The 20889-nt window shown below is 52.6% G+C and overlaps 5 protein-coding genes across 5 annotated transcripts; 4 read left to right on the top strand and 1 right to left on the bottom strand.

Annotated features, from left to right (window-relative positions):
* Positions 1-116: 116 nt before the first annotated feature.
* J4E83_002641 (uncharacterized protein) lies at positions 117-4319 on the top strand (the record flags this gene model as incomplete). Its single annotated transcript, XM_049329585.1, has 3 exons — positions 117-178; positions 232-3909; positions 3956-4319. 3 exons carry the CDS (start codon positions 117-119, stop codon positions 4317-4319), a joined length of 4104 nt encoding a protein of 1367 aa, XP_049191264.1.
* Positions 4320-7669: 3350 nt separating this feature from the next.
* J4E83_002640 (uncharacterized protein) lies at positions 7670-8830 on the bottom strand (the record flags this gene model as incomplete). Its single annotated transcript, XM_049329584.1, has 1 exon — positions 7670-8830. One exon carries the CDS (start codon positions 8828-8830, stop codon positions 7670-7672), a length of 1161 nt encoding a protein of 386 aa, XP_049191263.1.
* A 3544-nt stretch (positions 8831-12374) lies between these two features.
* On the top strand, positions 12375-13949 carry J4E83_002639 (uncharacterized protein; the record flags this gene model as incomplete). Its single annotated transcript, XM_049329583.1, has 2 exons — positions 12375-13018; positions 13082-13949. The coding sequence occupies 2 exons, from the start codon at positions 12375-12377 to the stop codon at positions 13947-13949; spliced, it is 1512 nt and encodes a 503-aa protein (XP_049191262.1).
* Positions 13950-14467: 518 nt separating this feature from the next.
* On the top strand, positions 14468-15410 carry J4E83_002638 (uncharacterized protein; the record flags this gene model as incomplete). Its single annotated transcript, XM_049329582.1, has 2 exons — positions 14468-14491; positions 14550-15410. The coding sequence occupies 2 exons, from the start codon at positions 14468-14470 to the stop codon at positions 15408-15410; spliced, it is 885 nt and encodes a 294-aa protein (XP_049191261.1).
* A 240-nt stretch (positions 15411-15650) lies between these two features.
* J4E83_002637 (uncharacterized protein) lies at positions 15651-16969 on the top strand (the record flags this gene model as incomplete). Its single annotated transcript, XM_049329581.1, has 2 exons — positions 15651-15723; positions 15780-16969. The coding sequence occupies 2 exons, from the start codon at positions 15651-15653 to the stop codon at positions 16967-16969; spliced, it is 1263 nt and encodes a 420-aa protein (XP_049191260.1).
* Between the last annotated feature and the right edge of the window lie 3920 nt (positions 16970-20889).

Below are 20889 nucleotides of genomic sequence, written 5' to 3'. Positions count from 1 at the left end.
CACGCGACACGCCCACCCACGCCGCCGACCATGTATAATAGCCTGCCTGTCTAGTCTCTTTCTGCTTGCTCCTGAGATACCCATTCCTATAGCGTCTGCCCGCAAGAGTCGGCAGCATGGCGGAGGAGAAGCCGCCGCAGCTCAGCATCGAGCCCGTGTCACGGCCGCTGGATCTGATGTAGGCCGAGACGATGTGACCAAGTACGCGGGCATGCTGACAATTGCATACAGACCCGTCGTCATCAAAGAAGCCGCCCTCGACTCGCCCACCTTCCGCGCGACTGCCGTCCACTACGGCGACCAGATCGAACTGATAGAGCGATGGCTTCACTCCTTCATCAGCGCAACCTCGACGCTCGCCGCAGAGTGCAACAAGATGCAGGGGCTCGTGGACACGTACATACAGACCTCGCACCCGCCGCTGCAGCTCTCCGAAGCCGTCGTCGACCACGACTACACCGTCCTGGCCCTGAAGCGGTTCGGCGAGGGCGCCCGCGAGTTCTGGAACGGCACGCTGCGCAGCATGAAGAGGGCCGAGGCGACCATGTGCGAACCCATGCGGGCCTTTGTGTCCAACGACCTGCGCATGCTGAAGGAGGCGCGCAAGAACCTCGACTCGACACAGCGCACCTTTGACGGCGCCATTGCGCGGTACGCGGGCCAGATCAAGACAAAGGAGGCGTCCTCGCTGAGAGAAGATGCCTTCCAATTACACGAGGCGCGACGGGCATACCTCCAGGCCAGCATGAACTTCTGCGTCTTGGCACCCCAAGTGCGTCTGACACTGGACAAGATACTCGTCAAGGTCGTCAACGAGCAGTGGCGCGACATGAAGGCGGCAACTGATGCGTCCAACAAGGGCTTCAACATGTGGACCTCCGACGTCGAGCGCGTGCGGGGCTGGAGCAAGGAGATGGAGAACGGCGAGCGAGTCTTCAAGCGGGAGCTCCATCTAGCACGCCAGCAGATCGAGGGCGCAGCCGAAGTCAGCGCAAGACCATCGCGAGAGCTGGACACCTACGCCGCTTCGACCGTCCCATACCTCGGCGCCGCGCCTTCGTCCGCGAACCTACAATCCCCAGCGAAGCCTGAGTTCGGCAGCGACAAGGCTGAAAAGCAGGGCTGGCTGTTCCAGCGCACTATCACCGGTAAGCCGGCCAGGACCTACTGGGTCAGGCGCTGGTTCTTCGTCAAGAACGGCATCTTCGGCTGGCTGACACAGGGCACGCGGTCCGGCGCCGTGGAAGAATCAGAGAAGATCGGTGTTCTACTCTGCGGTATTCGGCCAGCCTTTGCTGAAGAGCGACGCTTCTGTTTCGAAGTCAAGACGAAAGACACGACGATCCTCCTACAGGCCGAGACGCAGAACGATATCACTGAGTGGATCTCTTCCTTTGAGGTCGCCAAGCGCAAGGCACTGGAAGATACATCCAAGGATCTGTCGGGAGCTGCCTCCGTCGACGCCGCTTTTTCTATAAGCCCTCCTGTGGCCCCTGAGTTCGCTGCAAAGACCTCTGAGGGACAAGCCGGCCAGCCTGGTGAAGACACCGTCAGCATGGACCGTACCGAATCGCTCGGCGTTCCTGGTGCTGATAGCAATGCGACACGCGGTAGCTTCGATGTGTCGGCTCGACGTGGCACAACAACTGAAGGCGATAGCAGCCGCCGCGATCATACTGCCAGAATCATGGAGAAGCTCGACTTGACAAGGAAATCAACAGTAAGCCCTCAGCTGAGTGGAAGCAACCCCTCTTCCGCCAGCGGTGGCATTGCTAGTCTTATCTCCGCAAGTCTTGCTTCAGCTAGTCATAACATTGTACAGGTCGGACAGATTGCCGCGCCTGCACCTGGCCTCCCTGATACTCGGCTTGTCATGGGCCAGACACTTCCATATACCAGTCTTGCGCCTTCCACCCTTGCGAGCCCGCCGGCTCCGACCAACCTTAGCAAAGCCGCTGTCGCTGTAAGCGGAGAGCGAGGTCTCGGGACAGGTCGCTCAGGTAACATGCCTGGTGGGCTCATGGCTAACCTCTGGGGCTCGGTCAACTGGGGATATGTCAACGTCCTTGGGCGCGAAGATGAGACCAACACGCGCGACCGCAGTCAATCTGGACCTCCGAGTCCTATTAACCCGTCTCCTGTCCTTGGACCCAGCGATGAGAAGAATGGAACACCTCCTGTTCCTACCGGCGCTGTTCATCGCAAGTCGAGCAGTATGGGCGGACCCATTCCGATACTCACCAAGACCAACCATGACGAGGTCGACTTCCCCAATTACTACCCTCTCGCTCTCCGGATGCAAGACGCTCAGTTCCGGATACTGTTCCCTACAGTGCCACGCTCGGAGAAAGTCGTGCTGGTGTTCCGAGCCGTATGGAATCCGACAGATCAACAAGAGTTCCCCGGGCGCGTGTACGTCACAACTAAGAACATATACTTCTACAGCAATCACCTGGGTCTTGTACTTATCACGGGAATAAGCATGTCTTCTATCGATGAAGTCACTGCTGCTCCCGGCAAGGACTGCGACTTTCTTTTCCTCCATTTCAAGTCAGGCGCAAGGGAGGATGGCGCTACTAGGCTCACTGTGAAGACGTTCCTCGAGCCTCTGAAATTGCTCTTGCGTCGACTGAATTTCCTCGTACGCAATACTGCCTCTGGAGAGCACAGCCTCGAAGAAACGATGAAGAGAATGATCAGGATGGAGACGGATGAAAGCCTCAATGCCCCTGGTGAGGAGGGTTGGGAGGAAATCTCTCCAGACACGCCTGTTGATACAGGCTATGGCGGGAAGAACATCAAGACCAGCCTGCGCATTGATGGTAATCTGTTTGGACCATCCGGCGCAAGTGCCGCAAAGAACGCAACCAAGTTCAAATTACCGTCGCAAGCTGTAGTCTTTGCTCCAGCTGGCATGACGCAAGTTGCCGTGGAGAAGGAGTACGATATCAGCGCAAAAGGCCTATTTCATATACTCTTCGGTGACAAGAGTGCGGTGTTCCAGCTACTATATCGGGAACGGAGAGCGTCCCGCATCGTCCAAGGGCCGTGGATCACGAGCGAAAAAAACCTTCAACGACGAGATTTCGAGTACGAAATTGCACAGCCTGGTAAGAACGGAGCTGTTGTCATAAACGACTACCAGGTCATCGAAGTTCTCAACGACCATCTTTGTTACGTGGTCTCAGATCGCAAGACACCCTGGTACCTGCCAGGCCACGATCGATTTGTACTTCTTAGCAAAACAGTCATCACACATGTGTCAAAAGCACGATGTAAGCTTGCTATCCACACAAAGGTGGACTGGAAGCGCAACCCACGTTTTGCGAGGAAACTCATCGAACGCCAAGCCCTGCAAGACCTGGAGCTTGAGGCGCAAGATCTTGTTGATGTCGTCAATGATCAAGTCGCCAGGCTCGGCCACAACAGAAGCACGAACAAGGTCACAAATATCTTTGGCCAGATCGGCGCCCAAACACAAGCTGTACAGCTCGACGCGCAGGACATACCACCGCCGAACCGACCTCGAAAGTTCAAATTACGCCCGCAGACGACCGCATCTTTTGTCGCGCAATACATAGGAAACATCATTATAAGTGTGGTGTCAACAGTCATGAGCTGGATATTGGCGATCGTAGCCGGTCTTGGCAAAGTTATCTCAGCACACACATTGCTCTTTGGCCTTTTGCTAGTCAGCGGTGGAGCCAACTTCTTCTATACTTCCAGGGACAGTTGGAGCTGGTGGCACGAGCGAAATGCCGCTAATTACATGTCGCGATTGGGTGTCAAGCCATCGACTACGATGACCCGCTCGATCTACATTCGCGATATCGAGGAGTCGTTCTTGAACCGGAACAACACCAATCTTGAGCTTTCAGTGCCAGTCGCGGCGAGCACTGATAACAAATGGTATACTTCTTCACCTAGAGATGCCAACTCAGCTAACTGTATACAGCCACCAGACGTTCACAACCCTCCTCCACGATCCCTCATCTACCGTCTCCACCCAGTCTTTCTTCAAACCCTCTACGCATAGCACCCAGCGTCTCCACCGCACGCGACAAAGCCTCGGCTCGCACCGTCACGATCTACTCGTTGCTTTACGCGTCGTCAATCGCATTGAGAAGGAAGTGGTGGAAGCGGAATACGAGAACTGGCTACTGGATGAGACACATAAATGTAGCAAGGTTGGAAAGCTCCTAGAAAGCGCAGCCAAGAAGGGCAAAGAGAAGCAGGTAGAGGACTGGGTCAGAGGGTACTGCGGGGACTGTCAAAAGAGTTTGCAGGTGGTTGAGGAGAGCCGGAAGGGTCTGGTATGAGCCCTACTTCGGTTAGCCACTGAGCACAAGAATATGTAATGGGACAGTCGGATGGGAAACCTGGTAATGCCATCGCACAAGCGACGAACCGAACCTAACTTTATCGAATTTAATAACGAAATAGACCCTCAATTCCGTAATTCAGGGCGACCTCGGCGCTCCTGACTCCGTACCTTGGGTCTCCTCTACACTTACCTTTATCATCACTTATTTTACTACCCGACTCGCTCTCACCTTCACACTCAGATAAGACTCTGGAATTTGTGTGCGCAGATCTAACCAGCGCGCACTGCTAACCTGTTTATCTGAACTACCGCAGCCATGTCTAAACTCGAGTCCGGAATGTCGTGTACGCTGAAAGATGATACCATCACAGTAAATGACGACCTCAAGATTTCCTTCCGACGCACAATTCGTGTGCCAGATATCTCCGAGACGAACTACCTCCCCCCTAACCTCGGCGCCTTCCCACTCGAAGCGGTGTCACGGCACAGCGCCAAACTGCCCAAGGCGATGGTCGTAAAGAGCGGCGTTTTCTTCCCCATGTACCGTAAGTATCCTCAAACTGATCAGAAACTCGAACGTTCAACTGACAATCGTGCAGAATCTGAGGCGATGTGGATCAACTTCAGCCCTGTCCAAGAGCAAATGCACCCCTACAAGATCAAAATCTATGTCGGCGGCGTAAACGTCATCTCCGCCGAGCCCGCCATCGAGACTGTGGCCAACCAGTTCCGCCGACAAATCCGACTAGGAAAGGCTCCTGCAGACGCCAAACCCGTATCTCCACTACAAGACTACATTGTCGTCCCCCAACAGAAGTGGATCGATGGCATCGCCCACGGGGATGGCACAGTCCGGCAGTTTGTCGCTATGCCCAGCAACAGCGGGGCTTCAGTCGAAGCGCAGATCACAGGACAGGAAGCTACAGCCGGTATCCAGATCGAAATCACGCCTTACAAACTGCCCGGTCCACGAGCCTTTCCCGGTGAGCCCATGCAGATCTTCCTCAAGCAGCTCAACGGCACGACCAAGACGTTCGACGTCACTCATCTGGAGCCCATCAGCAATTTCAAGTTACGTATCCGCGAGGTAACGGGTATACCCACGCAAGACATGCGTTTGATCTACGCTGGGAAGCAGCTCGAAGGTAAGCCAGCCACCCACCCCACTCACCACACTTACGTCCAATCACGCTAACCCTCACATCAGACTTCCGCGACTTCGACGACTACCGCATCTACAAAGAATCCACCATCCACATGGTCCTCCGCCTCCGCGGCGCCGGCCCCTCAGACCCCACAACCGCGCAGATGAACCTCGCAGCCGGCGGCCTCATCCACCAAGTCATCCACCGCGATACCCTGCGTCCCAACTGGGACGTTGCCAAAACCACCGTGTTCAACGCGCAGATCCTGAATGCCGCGCTGTACGAAACTGTTACGGGGCGGAAGCCGCTTACCCGGCCTCTCTCGCATGAGTTCTATGCGTCGCATGGGTTCCCATATTACAAGATGTATGAGGAGAATAGTGGGGTGTATGGCAGCAGGTTTGGGGCGATCAAGTCAGTGGGCGAGTTGAAGGGGCAAGGCAAGGGGCAGGGCGTGGTTAGTGCGGTGAAGGTTGTGGATGGGGGGTATGGGAGCGGGATTGAGGTGATGAATCCGCAGGGGCCGTATCTGGTGTCTGAGCCTGTGGCGGAGGTTGAGGAGGCGTTGGAGCAGTATCATATTGCTGAGTTCTAGACTCGTGATATATTTGATGGCTAGGGCACAAGGTCTGATTCATGGCATGCACGATTGGGCGCAAAGAGGGATATGGAAAGAGCTATCGGTTTCGCTCATTGGAGAAAATGGGGGAAAAGTGTAGTAGCATGGTAGCTACATACTAGGAAACCGATGCATAATCTCTTCCTTCCGTCTTCCATTTCCACCCGCGTGATCGAGGTCTTGGTGTCTAGATGTAGTACTCTCATGTATCATACACTTGACACTCTCTCATCGCAGTTCCGCGCCCATCGCGGCTGCGCTTAGCGATACTGTCTCCCAGTCAGCCTCCATCTCATCGTTCCCGTTCCTTCTTTTTCTTTTTCTTTTTCCTTGTCTTGCTGCGAAACACCACGCTCCGCATCTAATCACATACCTTGACGAACCCAATGTCCTGCGCCTTCTCACGGAAAGCCTGACGACTCATGTTGATTCCGTACTTGCGAATGATACCGGCCTTCTTCTTGTCACCGGTAACGACACTGACTCCCCGTCAGCACAGTCCTTCTTCTTTGAACCTCTTGTTCCTCTTCAGATTCAGTCACAGACTTACCAGCCGATAGAGGCCTTGCCGTACTTGCGCGGGCGCGAGTACCAGACTGATTCGTGCGACATGTTGGCAGTTTCGTTCTTTCGTTCGATAAGGTGAGGTACTTGCGAAAGAGCAGCGGAAATTCTAGGCAATGAATTTCAGTTTCGTGTGTGTGTGGTGCGGATTGGCGAGGTTCAGAAGTTCTGCATGGGTTGGTTGGTGTGAGGTAGTACCTTGTTGGACAGTCTGTCCAGGGTTGCGTATCACGGTACTCGCAAAAAGGGAAGTAACGTGATTTTGAACGTCATATCTTGCAATGATTGTTTTGGTGTTCTTTATGTGTTTCATTGAGTTCGTGGCTAGGGGTTGTGTTAGAGTAGACGGTTGCCAAGACTTGGGTGATGGAGACGATGATCTGGTCAGATAGGTATCTACCTCAGACACATAGAGCGCTCGTAGAAGTCTGAGCCCTGTTGAGCGATTGAGTCGATTACGAGAATGATGATTGTTTTGCTGTCTGTCTACCTGAGCCTGCTCGAAGATATCTGAAGAATGTACCGAAATGTCTATCATCACGACCTTTACCGTTAGTATGCCAATAATAACCATGTGGATAAAAGATGTCGGATTCGATAACCTCAAATTCAGAAATGCGCAACCCGGTTTGACCGCCAGCGGCCAATCGCTTTGGCGGCCGTGACTGTATCGAGCTTGCAGTGCTCAAAACAGGTTCAAGTCGTTCCGGTCTCCGATATGAAAGAGCTGCCACCTCACAAGACATCTAAAGTAATCAGTGATACGTTATTGATGTTCGTCCGTCTCGTTCTTGATGGCAATTCGCCTGAGAAGGCTGAACACCAAAGGTGCAGTTCGATGATCATGCCGTCGTCAAGATCGAGATCAAGGCACCATGTGTTATTAGGCGCAGAACTTAGCCCTCGGTAAGTGTGAACGTCGGAGGGACGATGTTGAATGTAGTGGAATGATAGAATGAGTAAGCCAGTCATCCCATACACCCCAAGAAGATGCAGGCTTAGATCGCGTGCTTCTTCTCAAATGTCGTCGATGTCGTAATAGTCGTCAAAGCCGTAAGGTGGACGCCGGATCTGAGGTCTCGCCCAACCGTTGCCAACATCATCGTCGTCCTTCTCTGCATCTAGTGGCGTCCAAACGATGACTTTCTTTCGCACCCTCCAACTTCTCTTATGAAACCTCGCCTTCATGTCCCTCTCTTTTCCGTACCCAGGCGACTTCTGGGTGACGTCCACGTTTTCGCCGCGCTTCACCAAGACAAGCAGCGCCTTTCGAGCGCCAGCGCCCTTTGTCAAATCCTCATCATCCACCCTGCCGAATCCCTGAAGTTCATGCTCTTCTGGGCTCTGTTCGAAAGACTCTCGTCTGTTTGGGTCAAGGACGGACGTACAGTCATTCTCTTCTGTCGATCTGAAGACTTGGACGATTGACCCGGAGCCCTCCCCATCCCTGTTCCACAGTCTCTTGTTCCAAAACCTCGGCTGGGGCTGGCGGCATATGTCACCGGTCTCGCGAGATCCGTGGCTCCTGGAGGGGCTGAAGCCGAGCATGCGCGAACTCCGAGTGACATAGCGAAGCTCCTTCCAACCGTTCCCGCGGTTGATCAAGTTCGTGATGGCGTCATACTCCGGTGCAGCAGCGGCTACCGCAAACACGGTCAGGCAGTCCAGTCGGAGTGCAGGGAGAAGCTGAAAGATCGATTCGTGACGGTACATGAGGTCGTCGAAGCCTTTGAGATAACGCATCATTGGGGAGCCGATGAGCCGAAGGTGGCGGATCCTGGATACAGTAGACTCAGGTAACTCAGATAGTCTGTTTAGCATAGTCTGAGGATCCTCAAAGTTGAAAGTAACACGCTGAAGCCACATGTCGCGTGTTTCGATGTGTATCTGGCGGGATACGCGCAATAGCGCGAGGGAATGTGGGGCAGGCTTGAGATACCTCTCGCCATAGCGGGGTGTGTATCGCAGGCCGAACGTCAGCCTCGTCGAGTTGAAAGCCAGCTCCCAGATCTCATCGCGCAGTTCCCGAGGTAGTTGCAGCAAGGGGCTCGAATCGTTCATTGCAGTGTTGTCGTCAGTCATCCTTATCGACCTGATGGAGGTTTGGCGGGGTTCATTGTACCAGCGGTACCGGCCGCTCTTGGGCGGTATAAAGTAGTCTTCGTCCTGGATCATCATCTTGGAGAAGGTTTGCCCTGCATTGGAATCGAAGGCCGTGGATGGCACCGAGACATGGGGATTGGCCAGCTGATAAGCCCTTGGTGGTGTTCAGCGCCAAGCAGGTTCCCGGCTTGCCGTCACGCGACACTCGATTAGTCGCCTGGCAATCTCGACTCAGCCACCTTCCATCTCCACTCAGTTGGGACGATTACTCCACTCTTATATCTCGACTTTCCCAATACTGCCAAAATGCCTCGCGCCCGCCGAATATCCCGCAGCCGTTCCTTGTTCCTGGTTGTGAGTCTCCCGGCCGACGCCTAGCCCCGCACCTTGCGTAATTCCGGATGTCCAGACAATAAGCAACGCGTTAGGTTTTGGCCATTACATCAAGCTTCCATCTAGGACGCGTCTTGCATAGACTCTCGCACGGACAAGAACCCATAAATCGCGCTTCAAAGCTAACAAGACGCAGTGTTACGCACTTCCGAAGACCACATATGGAGCCGACATCCAGCCCAAGCAAACCAAGCACGACACAATCCTGTCGGACCGCTGAGTCTAGATACCGAAGTCCTGCCAAGCATCTCCACACTCACCGAAATGCGCTGTTTACCACCTAAACGCTATGCCACATTGATGTCGATATCCCGTCTCCAGTAGCCATTACCGAGGCGTATGGCTGAGATGCATACAAGCGAGCCTGCCACCGGAACATCTCGGGCGCCACTTCTGGTCCATCGCCCTCTGAGCGGCACGGTGGGACGCGTCCCAACAATTGGATGAGGCTGACAAGTACACCATGCCATGGAGTTTGTTGCTCTTGGCCGGCTCTCCTATGCTTGATACGATGGCCACTTATGACGTACGGACATCCTGAAGATCGGCGAGCTTGTAACGGCCTCACCACGCTTGGTATGATCGAATGGAAGCCCGAGTCAGCTTATCCTGCAGGAATGCAATTGTGGATCGGATGGCGCATCGAGGCCGTGGAATTCCATTCCAATGCAACCTGCTCGAGGCTGGCGCGTGGGGCTCCGCAATATTCTTTAGCGCGGCACTCGCCATATCGGTACGTCGTTCACGAAGCCATACATGAAGCACACCGACGACTACCGGAGAGAGTCCGATCGTAGGACACATGTCTCAACAGAACTACTTGGCACGAAACGCCTGCTGGATGTTGCACCAAGAATCACCAAGCGCAAGCTCACGATGATGTAGTGGGACTGGTACCGGCATACCGCTCTGGGATATACGAGAGTGGATCTTGGGCCCATCTTAGAGGAAGCCTCGCCGTTTTGGCTTCTAGACAGGTAAGATTATGGAAATATTGCGGATACGTGACTACGCTTCAAAGGCACTTCGAGGGCTCGGTGCTCTTCTCAAAATAGCCTCGGGGCTTAGCTCCTCCGAGGCTCTCACTGGAGGATCATGGATGGGCGTCGTCCTTTACCTCGCCGTTCGTAGAAGCGTGGGTGAGGTGAGCGATCGGTGTGAGTACGGTGGAGCAGTAACGCGACTTACCTTGGCGTACACCATCGACCAACAACTGCACTGTCTGCGCGCTTATTGTACGCTGCCTTTTCTCACTGCTCTCGGGTGTCAAAGATCGCCAATCTCGTCCGCATAACAATGTGCTCACTTGATCGCCCAGAATGTTTCTCAGTCTCCTCCAACGGGTGTGGAATGTTGGAGGCCCAGATGTCACTTTCTCAACGACATGACTACGAATCTTAGCTCGTACCTGTATTACTTGATCCATTGCAGAAACATGTCGTTCTTGCGCTGTCGAATCCTGCTCTTGCGACTTCTCCGCCGCGATTCCATTCCTGCGTCCAGTCACTTACTTAGCCGTTTATCTTATTTCACTCATCACCTGTCCTTGTCAGACACTCAGCTTCGCGCAACACTTATCTGTTTTTTACCCTAGTACTGCTTGTCATCATGATCGACGCGATGCGCTGCAAGCTGCAATGTCACCCTAGTCACTTCTCTCCAGTATTACGAAGCAAAGTTTTCTTCCTCAAGCAACACCACCAGGGCGAAGACTCAATGAAAAAAAAAAAGAGCTCCTATCGATCCTCACCACTTGGATGAGTGCCGAATGACAGGAAGAAAGTTCTCAGCAAGCCGAAGCTTGTGAGATCATAGCCGCGTCGGTTGTCGATGTTGCCGGTGGGTGTCGTTGGTCGGTATCGCCGGTCGATGTCGCCGGTCGATACATGTATATGTATATGTCGTCCTCCATCTCGGTGATGTCTAACCCATTGCGGGTGTGCCTACCCCAGTGGGTATCTGTTGGACCAAGGGCTGGGATAACTCTCTGCACAAATGATGGTTGGCAAACCCCGCTTACTTCTATTTGGGCGTGCTAAGCTGCCACCGCCATCATGGGGATCAGGCCAGGACCATTTGGTCTGTCAGGAAGCCCGAAGGCAACACCATTTCTGTGGCTCTCTTCTCACCCGGTGGTATGCGTATCTCCACCAACGCTCTGGATTCATGCGGTCCATAGCATGCCGTCGTATACAGAGACATTGCCGCTGGGGCCAGTCCATAACACCGGGATGAGTGGGGGAAGCTGCACTGTCGAGCTGCGGGCGCAAGACAGTGTGGCTACGCCCTCCCTACAACAGAGAGTCACGGACCCAGCGTTAGTACCCAAGAGACACGAGCTCAAGCAAATCGCTGGCATTGTTAACTGGGGGCAAAGACCAGGAGGATACTGACAGGCTAAAGAGGAACCAGGTCGCAGGGAAGGAATGCTACCCTCGCGGGGATAGTCAGCAAGCGGGAGTCGGGGGCGAGCACTTACCTGCGTGGTGGTGGAGGAAGAAAGAGGTGGAGGACAAGGCTGGAAGAAACTCAATATACGCCGTGTGTGGGCGCCAAGCCAAGAGCCTGTGCGCTGTAGGCAGCAGCGAAAAAATGAAAAGGCGTCACAATAGAAGGTCTGAGACAGGGGTGGAAGTTTCTGCAAAAGTGAAGGTGAAGGCGGCTCTGTGGGCACGTGAACCTGGGTGACGCAACGAACAAGACGATAGCGAGGAACATTGGAAAGTTGGAACTCCAACTTTGAATATTTGAGATCAACGGCGAATTGAGCCAGTATCGAACGAAGACGCAGCGGCGGCCATGTTATATTGCCCTCCTCTGACTCAGAGTGCGATGCATACTCTGGTTCTTCCATCTCGTCCCATGCATGGTACTGCGGTGACGCGACGCAGACGAGCGACTCACAACTTCCGAATTCCATATGTACCCATCCAATTAGATGCTCTCGAAAAAAGAGAAGTATCGTCAACACAAGAGCTTGAGCCAGTATCGTGATAAGAGAAAATAGACTTGCGTAGCATCGCGCTCGTATAGTCGGCCTGGCAACAGAAGCACGCGATAACTGCGACACGAGCGTTTGTCGTCATTATTTGCTTGCAATTGAGGTCAACTCGCGAAGAGTCAGCTCCTGACACTACCACGAGTTCTGGGTAGCAAGCAGTCGCTCCTCCCCGAACAAGACAGATACCTGATGACGACACTGCCAACTTCAACACTCATACCCACCATGACGGACGCGCAGACTGCCGACACCGCCAGCTTCCTGAAACTACCAACTGAGCTGCTCGACCAGATCGCCAGCCTCCTCCCCCGATCGGCTCTTCGCGCACTCGCCCTGACGTCAAAGAAGGCGAACGTCTCCGCGACCGACACTCTCTACAAGACCTACCTCAATCGTACAGCGCCGGCGAAAGCACCTTTTCATCTCTTCCTCCGCACGGTATGCGAGCGACCTGACCTTGCGGCGAAGGTGAAACGTGTCGACATTCGCGGATGGCGCTCGGAATATGAGGTTGCTACCGGAGCCGCATGGCGGGGTGTTACGGAAGTCAGGGATGTCGACCAAACCGAGAAGAGCGGCCCGTCGTTCACGAGCACGGAGAAGAGCGTACGAGATTCAGCCACGGCCAGGTTCAAGTTGTTCGTCGGAGCCGCAGTCAAGGCCGGTATAGTCTCGAAGCCCACATCGCTTTCCGCATCGGCGCTGAAGGCGAGCATCGTATGGTACACAACACTGAAGGAGGACGGCGACTTTCTGCGACTTCTGGGACGGGGTGTGGAGGATGCGCAGCTTGTGCTGATGCTAGCTCTGCTACCCAATATGGGACTCCTCAATATCGATGGACTGAGTCCCTTTCCGCTCCTTGATTGGTAAGTCAAGTCCCTCTACGGTTGGCGTGAGACATATACTGATCCTGGTGCACCAACCTTTAGGCATCACTTCCTCTCTCGTTCCAGCACAGCGCTTCAGAAGCTTTGGGCGATAGGATTGACTGGCTCGAATACGAGCTCGAAAGAGCCAGTCGTCAAGAACAGTTTACAGTTTCTCGACATTACGCCAAACCTGCTGAAGATCAGCTTCATTGCCATTGCCGCCGGTGGTCATAAATTCACGGTCCAAGCGCTTCCTTCGACCAAACTCGAGACTGTTCTCCTTCTCGGGTGTGGAGTCAACGTTCGCCTCATGCGTAAGATTATGCTCAGTCAGCGTCTGAATGCTATAGCCTACCGGCCAGGTCCAGCCCAAGTCAATGCAATCACAGGATCCGATATCTCTCGACCAGTCCTCTTGGCTTCATTCGCGCATTCCAAGCTCTCGCTGAGAATGTTGGTTCTCTTCTCTGATGGGTTGAACTTTGGAGAAACCTCTCTCAAGGTTTTCGAGAACCTCGAAATATTGGATGTGCCTCTTGGGGATGCCCTGAATACCCCATACGATGCGGTAGAGCCTGAGGACATCTACGCTCGCCTCAAAGACCAGCTTCCTGTCAGCCTGAATCACATCGTCCTCCGCTATATGAACAACACCATCCAGAGCAAGATCGTCATAGAGCAATTGGCTGTATTGAAGATGCAAGGCATATTGCCGCACCTCGACAGAGCCACCTTCAACTTCATTAGCGCTGTGCCACCGGCATTTATTCCCGCGGCTGTCGTCAATATCGGTGGTCCTACGGGAGAAGTGTCTTTAGATTGTACCTGGGACTATCTCCCAAGGATCGAGAGAAAGGTCCAGGAAGATTTCGACGAGCTGTACAAGGACGCAGGCATCTGCATGGTGGTGAAACAGACGGACTGGTAGAGAGCTGACTAGACAGAGATATACATGAGGGAGCTATTGGGAGAATGATGAGGGATGCAGGAAGACGTGAGTGAATATCAAGGCCTCATGTATCTCGGCGTTGAAGGATGAGCGTGCAGATGTGTGGGCATCCTCGTCAATACCCAATTGGGACTAGCCCGCTTCACGTCTCAGGATCTCTAATGACATCACTCTCACAGAACACTGTCCAATATCCACCATTCCTAACCAAACCGTCGCGCACTATCTACGGAACCGCGGCATGTCTTCCAGGGGAACTACTGATTTCGTGGCGCAACGTGGCTCAGCAGGCACGTGGCGCTTTATTCGTTCGCCACGATGACGCGCACTCGACTGGAGCTCCCGTTCGCGCGCGTAATGCCCTGGGTTATTAGCCCACCACCCCGCAGCTCACATTGCGACATTACCTGTTATACGTGACTTACATCAGATCTCTTCAACTTTTACTCTCCTTCCTATACATTCGACTCTCAACTCTTTCACACCAATCACACATCATGGCAGACTTCGCACCACCACCAGTATGTACATCGCAATCGCAACAATGGTGTCGCATGGCATCGCTAACAGTATTCACAGGGCCCTCCCCCGCCAAAGGTACCCGAAGGCTGGAAGGCCGTCTGGAACCCACAATACAACGAGTGGTTCTACGTCAACACCTACACGAAGCAGTCGCAATGGGACAAGCCAACCGAGGCCGTCTATCCTCCCGGCGAAGCCCCGCCCGCTGGCGCACCCCCCGGATATGCGCCTCCAGCAAGTGGCGCGGTAGGCGGATACCCCAGCGAGAAGGGAGGCTTTGGCAGCAACAACCCATACGCGAACACGAGCGAGGATGAGGCGCTTGCCAGGAGGCTTCAAGAAGAAGAACAAGCGCGCGCCAACGGACACTCGAGCGACACACGCGGACATGCGAATGACTACTACCAGCAGCCTGGCCAGTCGCAACCACCACAGTACGGCGGCTATGGCCAGCAGACCACCAGCTCGTACCCGCAAGAGCAACACCACGACTCGAGTACACAAGACAAAGGGAGCAAGGGCAAAGGACTGCTAGGCAAGATCCTCGGAAAGGCCACTGGCTCGTCCCATTCATCGTCATCGCACGGTTACCCACCACAACAGCATGGCTACGGCCAGCCAGCATACGGTCATGCAGGCTACGGAGGTGGCTATGGAGGGGGAGGATACGGTCGGCCTATGGGCGGCGGTATGCCTATGGGAGGTGGCATGGGTGGTGGCAGGCGTCCGGGAGGCGGCGGCATGGGAGGCATGGCCCTTGGAGCCGGAGGAGGTCTGCTGGCCGGTGGGCTCATCGGATCAGCAATGGCAGGAGACGGCGGTGACACTTACGTCGAGAATAACTACGGTGATGATGATATGGGTGGAGGAGATATGGGCGGTGGTGATGACATGGGCGACATGGGCGGCGACTTCTAAGGCGATGCAGTCTCATCCTAATAGTCTCACGATTTTCCTTACCTGTTTAGATACTAAGGTCACCCTTCCTGTGCTCTGATAGCAGAATAATATCTTCATCTTAGTCAAGTACACTCCTCTAAGGTCGGTTCTGCGAACATTCGCGCACATGTGAACTATGACGTACCTCAGTGGTCGGTTTAAATCTCTCCGAAAAGTGCAACACCAACAACGCCACTCTCGCAACCCGACAACACCTTCATGCTAAGAGCAACTTCGCGCCTAACAAACATCATGGCAGCCGATCAGCAGAAGCGTAACATTGTCATCATCGGTAAGACTGGCCGAAAGTTTTCTATTTTCGATGACTTTTCTTACTAACGACTTCAGGTGGCGGCATCATTGGCTCAACTACAGCATACTTCCTGTCGCACCACCCAAACTTTAACCAAGAGAGAGACCGTATCACACTTTTAGAAGCTACTAAGATTGCTGGTGGCGCCTCAGGAAAAGCAGGTGGTCTTCTCGCATTATGGGCATACCCGAACTGCATCGTACCGTTAAGTTACAAACTTCATCAGGAGTTAGCCGAGAACCATGGCGGCGCTGAGCGTTGGGGATACCGAGCCGTGCACTGTGGTCAGGTCGATACGTACGGTGTTCTAGCCAAGAACAAGGGTGGCAAAGACGGTGCGAACGGCAAGAGCAAAGATGACTCGGTCAGTCTACAGAAGCGCACGCAGAGAGCAATTGGATTACTACGCGCTGCCGGAGTACCGAAAGACCTCGATTGGGTCGCAGCGGATGGCATCAAGTCTTATGAAGAGATGGGCACGCCACTCACAACGGCGCAAGTGCACCCCTATCACTTCACCACAAGCATGGCGCAGCTCGCCGAAAGAAAGGGTGTCAAAATCGTCTACGGCTCGGCCACGAACATCGAACAAGAAGCCGGCGCCGTAAAATCCGTCTCCTACAAGAGCAAAGACTCAGGCGAGGAACTCAACCTCCCCGCCGACACCGTCATCCTCACAGCCGGCCCCTGGACAAAGACAGTCTGGAAACCATCACCTATCTCCGCCCTGCGCGCCCATAGCGTCACCATCCGCCCCTCGCGCCCCGTCTCCGCTTACGCCCTCTTCACCTCAATAGACATGCCCCGCGGCAACAGCAAACGCGGCGAAACCGTAACCCCAGAAATCTACGCCCGGCCCAACCAGGAAGTCTACGCGTGTGGCGAGGGAGACCACCTCGTTCCTCTGCCCACATCTACAGATCTCGTGCAATGCGATGAGAGTAAGTGTCAGGAGATATTCGACCAGGTCTCTGCTATCTCCGAGGAGCTGAGGGATGGAGAGGTTACGGCGAGACAGGCGTGTTATTTGCCTAATGTGAGTAGAGGGAGTGGACCGCTTATTGGAAAGACGAGTGTGAAGGGGTTGTTGATGGGTGCCGGGCATACTTGTTGGGGGATTCAGAATGGGCCGGCGACGGGGAAGCTGTTAAGTGAGTTTGTGTTTGAGGGGGAGGGGAAGAGTGCGCAGGTTGGGAGTTTGGATCCGAGGAAGTTTGGGGTTTAGATGGCGTGGGTTGGCTGGGATGTAGGTTGAGCGATCGAATCTATGATGATCTCCTTCACCTGACCAAGCCGCCATTGGCCCTGGTAACGTATGTTTTGCACGTTGGTTTGCACTAAGCACCGTCTCGTTACTTCACATCCATCAGTTTCCCATCGCTCATTTCGCATAGTCATACAGCCGTGAACTACTCTCTCGTTTGTCCGTGGGCAACACATGTGTTCTTTTCTTAAGATTTTCCGTAACCCACACCCATTCCATGGTTCCTGGTATTCTTGTATTTGGTGCGGAAAGCAACGCCATACGTGCTCTTGAGCTTCTTTTGGAATGAATAGACAACTCGATATTTGAGAAGAGAGCTATCTTTGTTGAGGGACAGATATTTACACATTCGAGACCAGAGCTACCCACAGCAACAACATGATGTACCTGAATCTTCACTTCTGGCAGCCGTCTCGCACATCCATAGCTTTCTCAAATGTTTTGGATGCCAACCAGCATGTGCTGATGCCAATACTGTTTTCGCAACTGCTCTCGCAGGCGATCATGTCTTGGTTGATGTAGAGCTTAGATCGACTAGCGCTCTCTTTGGAACCAAACGCCATATCTCAATGTGGATCTTTTCTTTGTTGGAAGACTGAAAAAGCAGAAATAATCTCATGGCCGGTCCTCCTAGTTCTTTCGGCGCTCTTACTTTAGAGACACGAATGCGATACTGGGTACGGAGTGCGAGAGCGGAGATTTTATAGATCCAGGAGTCTACTAATCGAGCCGTAGATGAGAAATAGTGGCTGGCAACGCTCATGCTAGGCTTTCTTGACGATTTCTGGTTTCGCAAGTGGCTGGACAGGACATGATTTGAGTCTCTCAAACTTTCGAATTAAGACCAGGATAACCGGGTAGTCTGCACATACTGATGCTGGGAGTTCTCCCGATCACTCAGTCATGGTTTCGATCGTTTTGCTTTTTGGAGTCGGAGGAAAAACCATGAACACTTTATCATGGATTTTGTGAAGTTTCGGAAGAGATGAATAAGATGGAGAGTAGGTCGAGAAGCAGGATCGACGACTTTATAGTACGGCCCCAGCAAACTCTCGCACTCATGAGAAGCGGATCCCACTATTTTGGAGTGACTAAATAACGTAGACTGGTATCGTTGTACTATGCTGAGTCGAAACCATGAGTGAGGTGGCATGGCTTTGATCTACCACGCGTTTGATGGAAAGAGGTCTGGACAACAACATAAACGAATTCACATCGCTTCCGCAAGACAGCCAGGACATACTACTGTCTCTAGTACTTTTCGGTCGGCGGAGAGACAGTCATATACCAGAGCTTGTCTGGTTTTAGAAAGAGGAATCAGGCGAAATATATTGGTGTGTTAATTAAAGGTGCCAAAGCCTGGTGCCTTTATGTAGTAGACACCAGGCCAGAGTATCGGCCAAAGATCATGCGGTGGGCGACAAGTAACTTTTACATGTAGTAACTTTTGTGAGACCAGAGCTCGACATAACTCGAATTTTGTATGGTTTTTTGTCCATCTCGGGCAGCGAACATACAGATTTTTGCCACTAATTTTTCATGCATCTGTCGTTTCGCAAAAAGTTCTGGTCAGGTCGGTTGGGTAGTCTGATACGACCAAAACTGCTCATAATTTGCTTTGTGAGACCAGCGCGGCCGCAAGATCATGCAGGCTCTCTTCCGCCTTTTCGTTCTCCTCGTCTCTTCCATAGGTCATCGATCGATCTTTGTTTTTGATAATATTGTTTGGTGAAGTATTTGTAAAGAAGCGGCGCAGATTCGAAGCCGAGAGTGTCCTTACAAGCCCAATAGAAATGTGGACCATGTTTTGATGAAAGCTCTTCTGCGCCGATTGGAGTGTTCTGGATAGCAGATGCGGAGGCCCAAAGGAGAGAATCATAGATCGGTGCTTGCTATTTTTCGTGTTATCATGTGTTTCCACTTGGCGTATTTTGATTCAAACAGCATTCAACCAGGATATTGAACTTTGTAAAATCTCAGGTTATAAGCTTCGAATTCTTTTCGACAATGGCAAAGTCGTGCACCGTCGGAGTCCATCTTTCAAATATTCTCGCCAAAATCTCAGGCGACGATCATGGTACTATACTCCATGGTCTTGGACTCTTCTTTCCTGCTCATAGCGGAAAGATCGCCTAGTTTGGAAATCGGGAAGAGATATTGTTGTTATCGCAGAGACGAGGGTACTGAGATTGGAGGTGACTTTATAGACATCGAGGGCACGAGCCAGCCAGAGACTGCATGCCGCTTTCGAAAACATCTTTTGGATCTTAGACCTACCCGGTGGATGCCGAAGTTGAAAGCTCATTCGATATTTTCGTAAGTCCAGAAGAAGCGAGAAGCAGATTCCCACGACATGGGTGAGTACTCCTGTCGTTTCTAAGACCAGCTTCTTGGCTGACCGGAGAGACAACACATGACTTTTCTTTCATCAGCTTTTGGTTCATAGCGGATGAATCCGGATCGCTTGAAGTAGACCATGAACTCAGTTTCGGGATATTTGAGTCCAGGCAACACCTCTCCATCACGATCTCCGTGTACGCTTTTGAGTTGGAAAAGAGAAGAAATACTTTTGTAACTCCGTCAGGAAAAGAGGCGTATTTATACTGGTACCCGTTATCCGTTATCGTCCAAGTGCCGGATATGCCGCAAAAGTCCTGCATCTTGAATCGGTAATGCAGTCGCCAACATCTCGCCGACATGCGTGCTGGTGCCAGTATTTGTGGTAGGTTCTGTGACTGATGATACCCTTCGAGTAGTTTTGTTTCGTCCGCTCGCTCGATTTCATCGAATTCATCGGTCGCATATCGAACAAATTTTCGTGTTTGACCCAGGCGAGGCGAGGCGACAGCACCCATGTGGAGAAATGGACTTATGTTTGACCCGATGCGATAACATCGCGGCTGTGGATTGTTGAAAGGAACGGGACAACGCCACAATCATCGATTGTTTTGCTATGCTTTTAGACAAACTCCATGAGTTGTGGAACATGTTGTTGGGATTCCAAGGTTTCGTTTCAGGAAAGTGCATGGAGGAGCAATCATAAAATCCAGAAGTCGTCGGAAGCGCTTAAGTTATTGTTGTGCTATTTGGCGAGGTGAGGGTCATGGAGACCGTAGAACCGATACTCATCGCACATGGATTGTTGTGGTAGGGTTTTTGGAGTTCAAATTCCCAAACGCCAGCACCAGCACATGCAGCTAGCGTTCCGACGCTTCAAAGTCTCGACATGTCCGACCGGAACTCATTTTTGGGATAGCGCAGGTCAAAGTCGACATTTTGGCGGCGAAGGTGTTTTTAGGTAAATGTTCGTCGCTCGTGCGGGAGAAGCAGAGGTCAGCCAGAAAGTCGTTTTGGTGAGGTTTCTCGGATAATGATGTAGTTTTGAACCGAGACAGAGGACCAGAGGACACCCATCTTTGTATGCAGTTTTTTTTTTGTGTGGTAGAAAATGTCTCGAAATTCTGGCAGGAGAAGACATGTAAAAATCGTGACCCTTTTTTTTTTGGAATAAAAGACCAGAGTCGATCTCCAAGTCCACATCCGTCGCTATTGACGATATTTTGATAAGAAAGATGGAAGCTTTTAGGGAGTATGAGGACAAGAAAAGAAGACCAGAAAGGTGGTTTATATACACTGGTAGCGCAGATCTTGAACCGCGGAACCGCCTGTACTGCTGACGATCATCATCACCACCAGCGTAGCATTCACATACCCAATCACACGCGTCGACATGAACCGTGCGACTCTATCATCCAGCTTCTCATTCCGACAAAGCCGTCCCAACAACTAGAATTCTATCAACAGTGCTCAAACACACTTTATCAAAGCCATACAATCCCTTTTCCGTATCCTACGCTATCCAGCATCTACCCAAACGAGCC

The sequence above is a fragment of the Alternaria metachromatica genome, assembly GCF_023757995.1.
Source record: "Alternaria metachromatica strain BMP 0045 chromosome Unknown scaffold_4, whole genome shotgun sequence".
Classification (NCBI taxonomy): domain Eukaryota; kingdom Fungi; phylum Ascomycota; class Dothideomycetes; order Pleosporales; family Pleosporaceae; genus Alternaria; species Alternaria metachromatica.
Note: the sequence above shows the minus strand (reverse complement) of the source record. Positions and strands in the feature narration are given on the sequence as shown.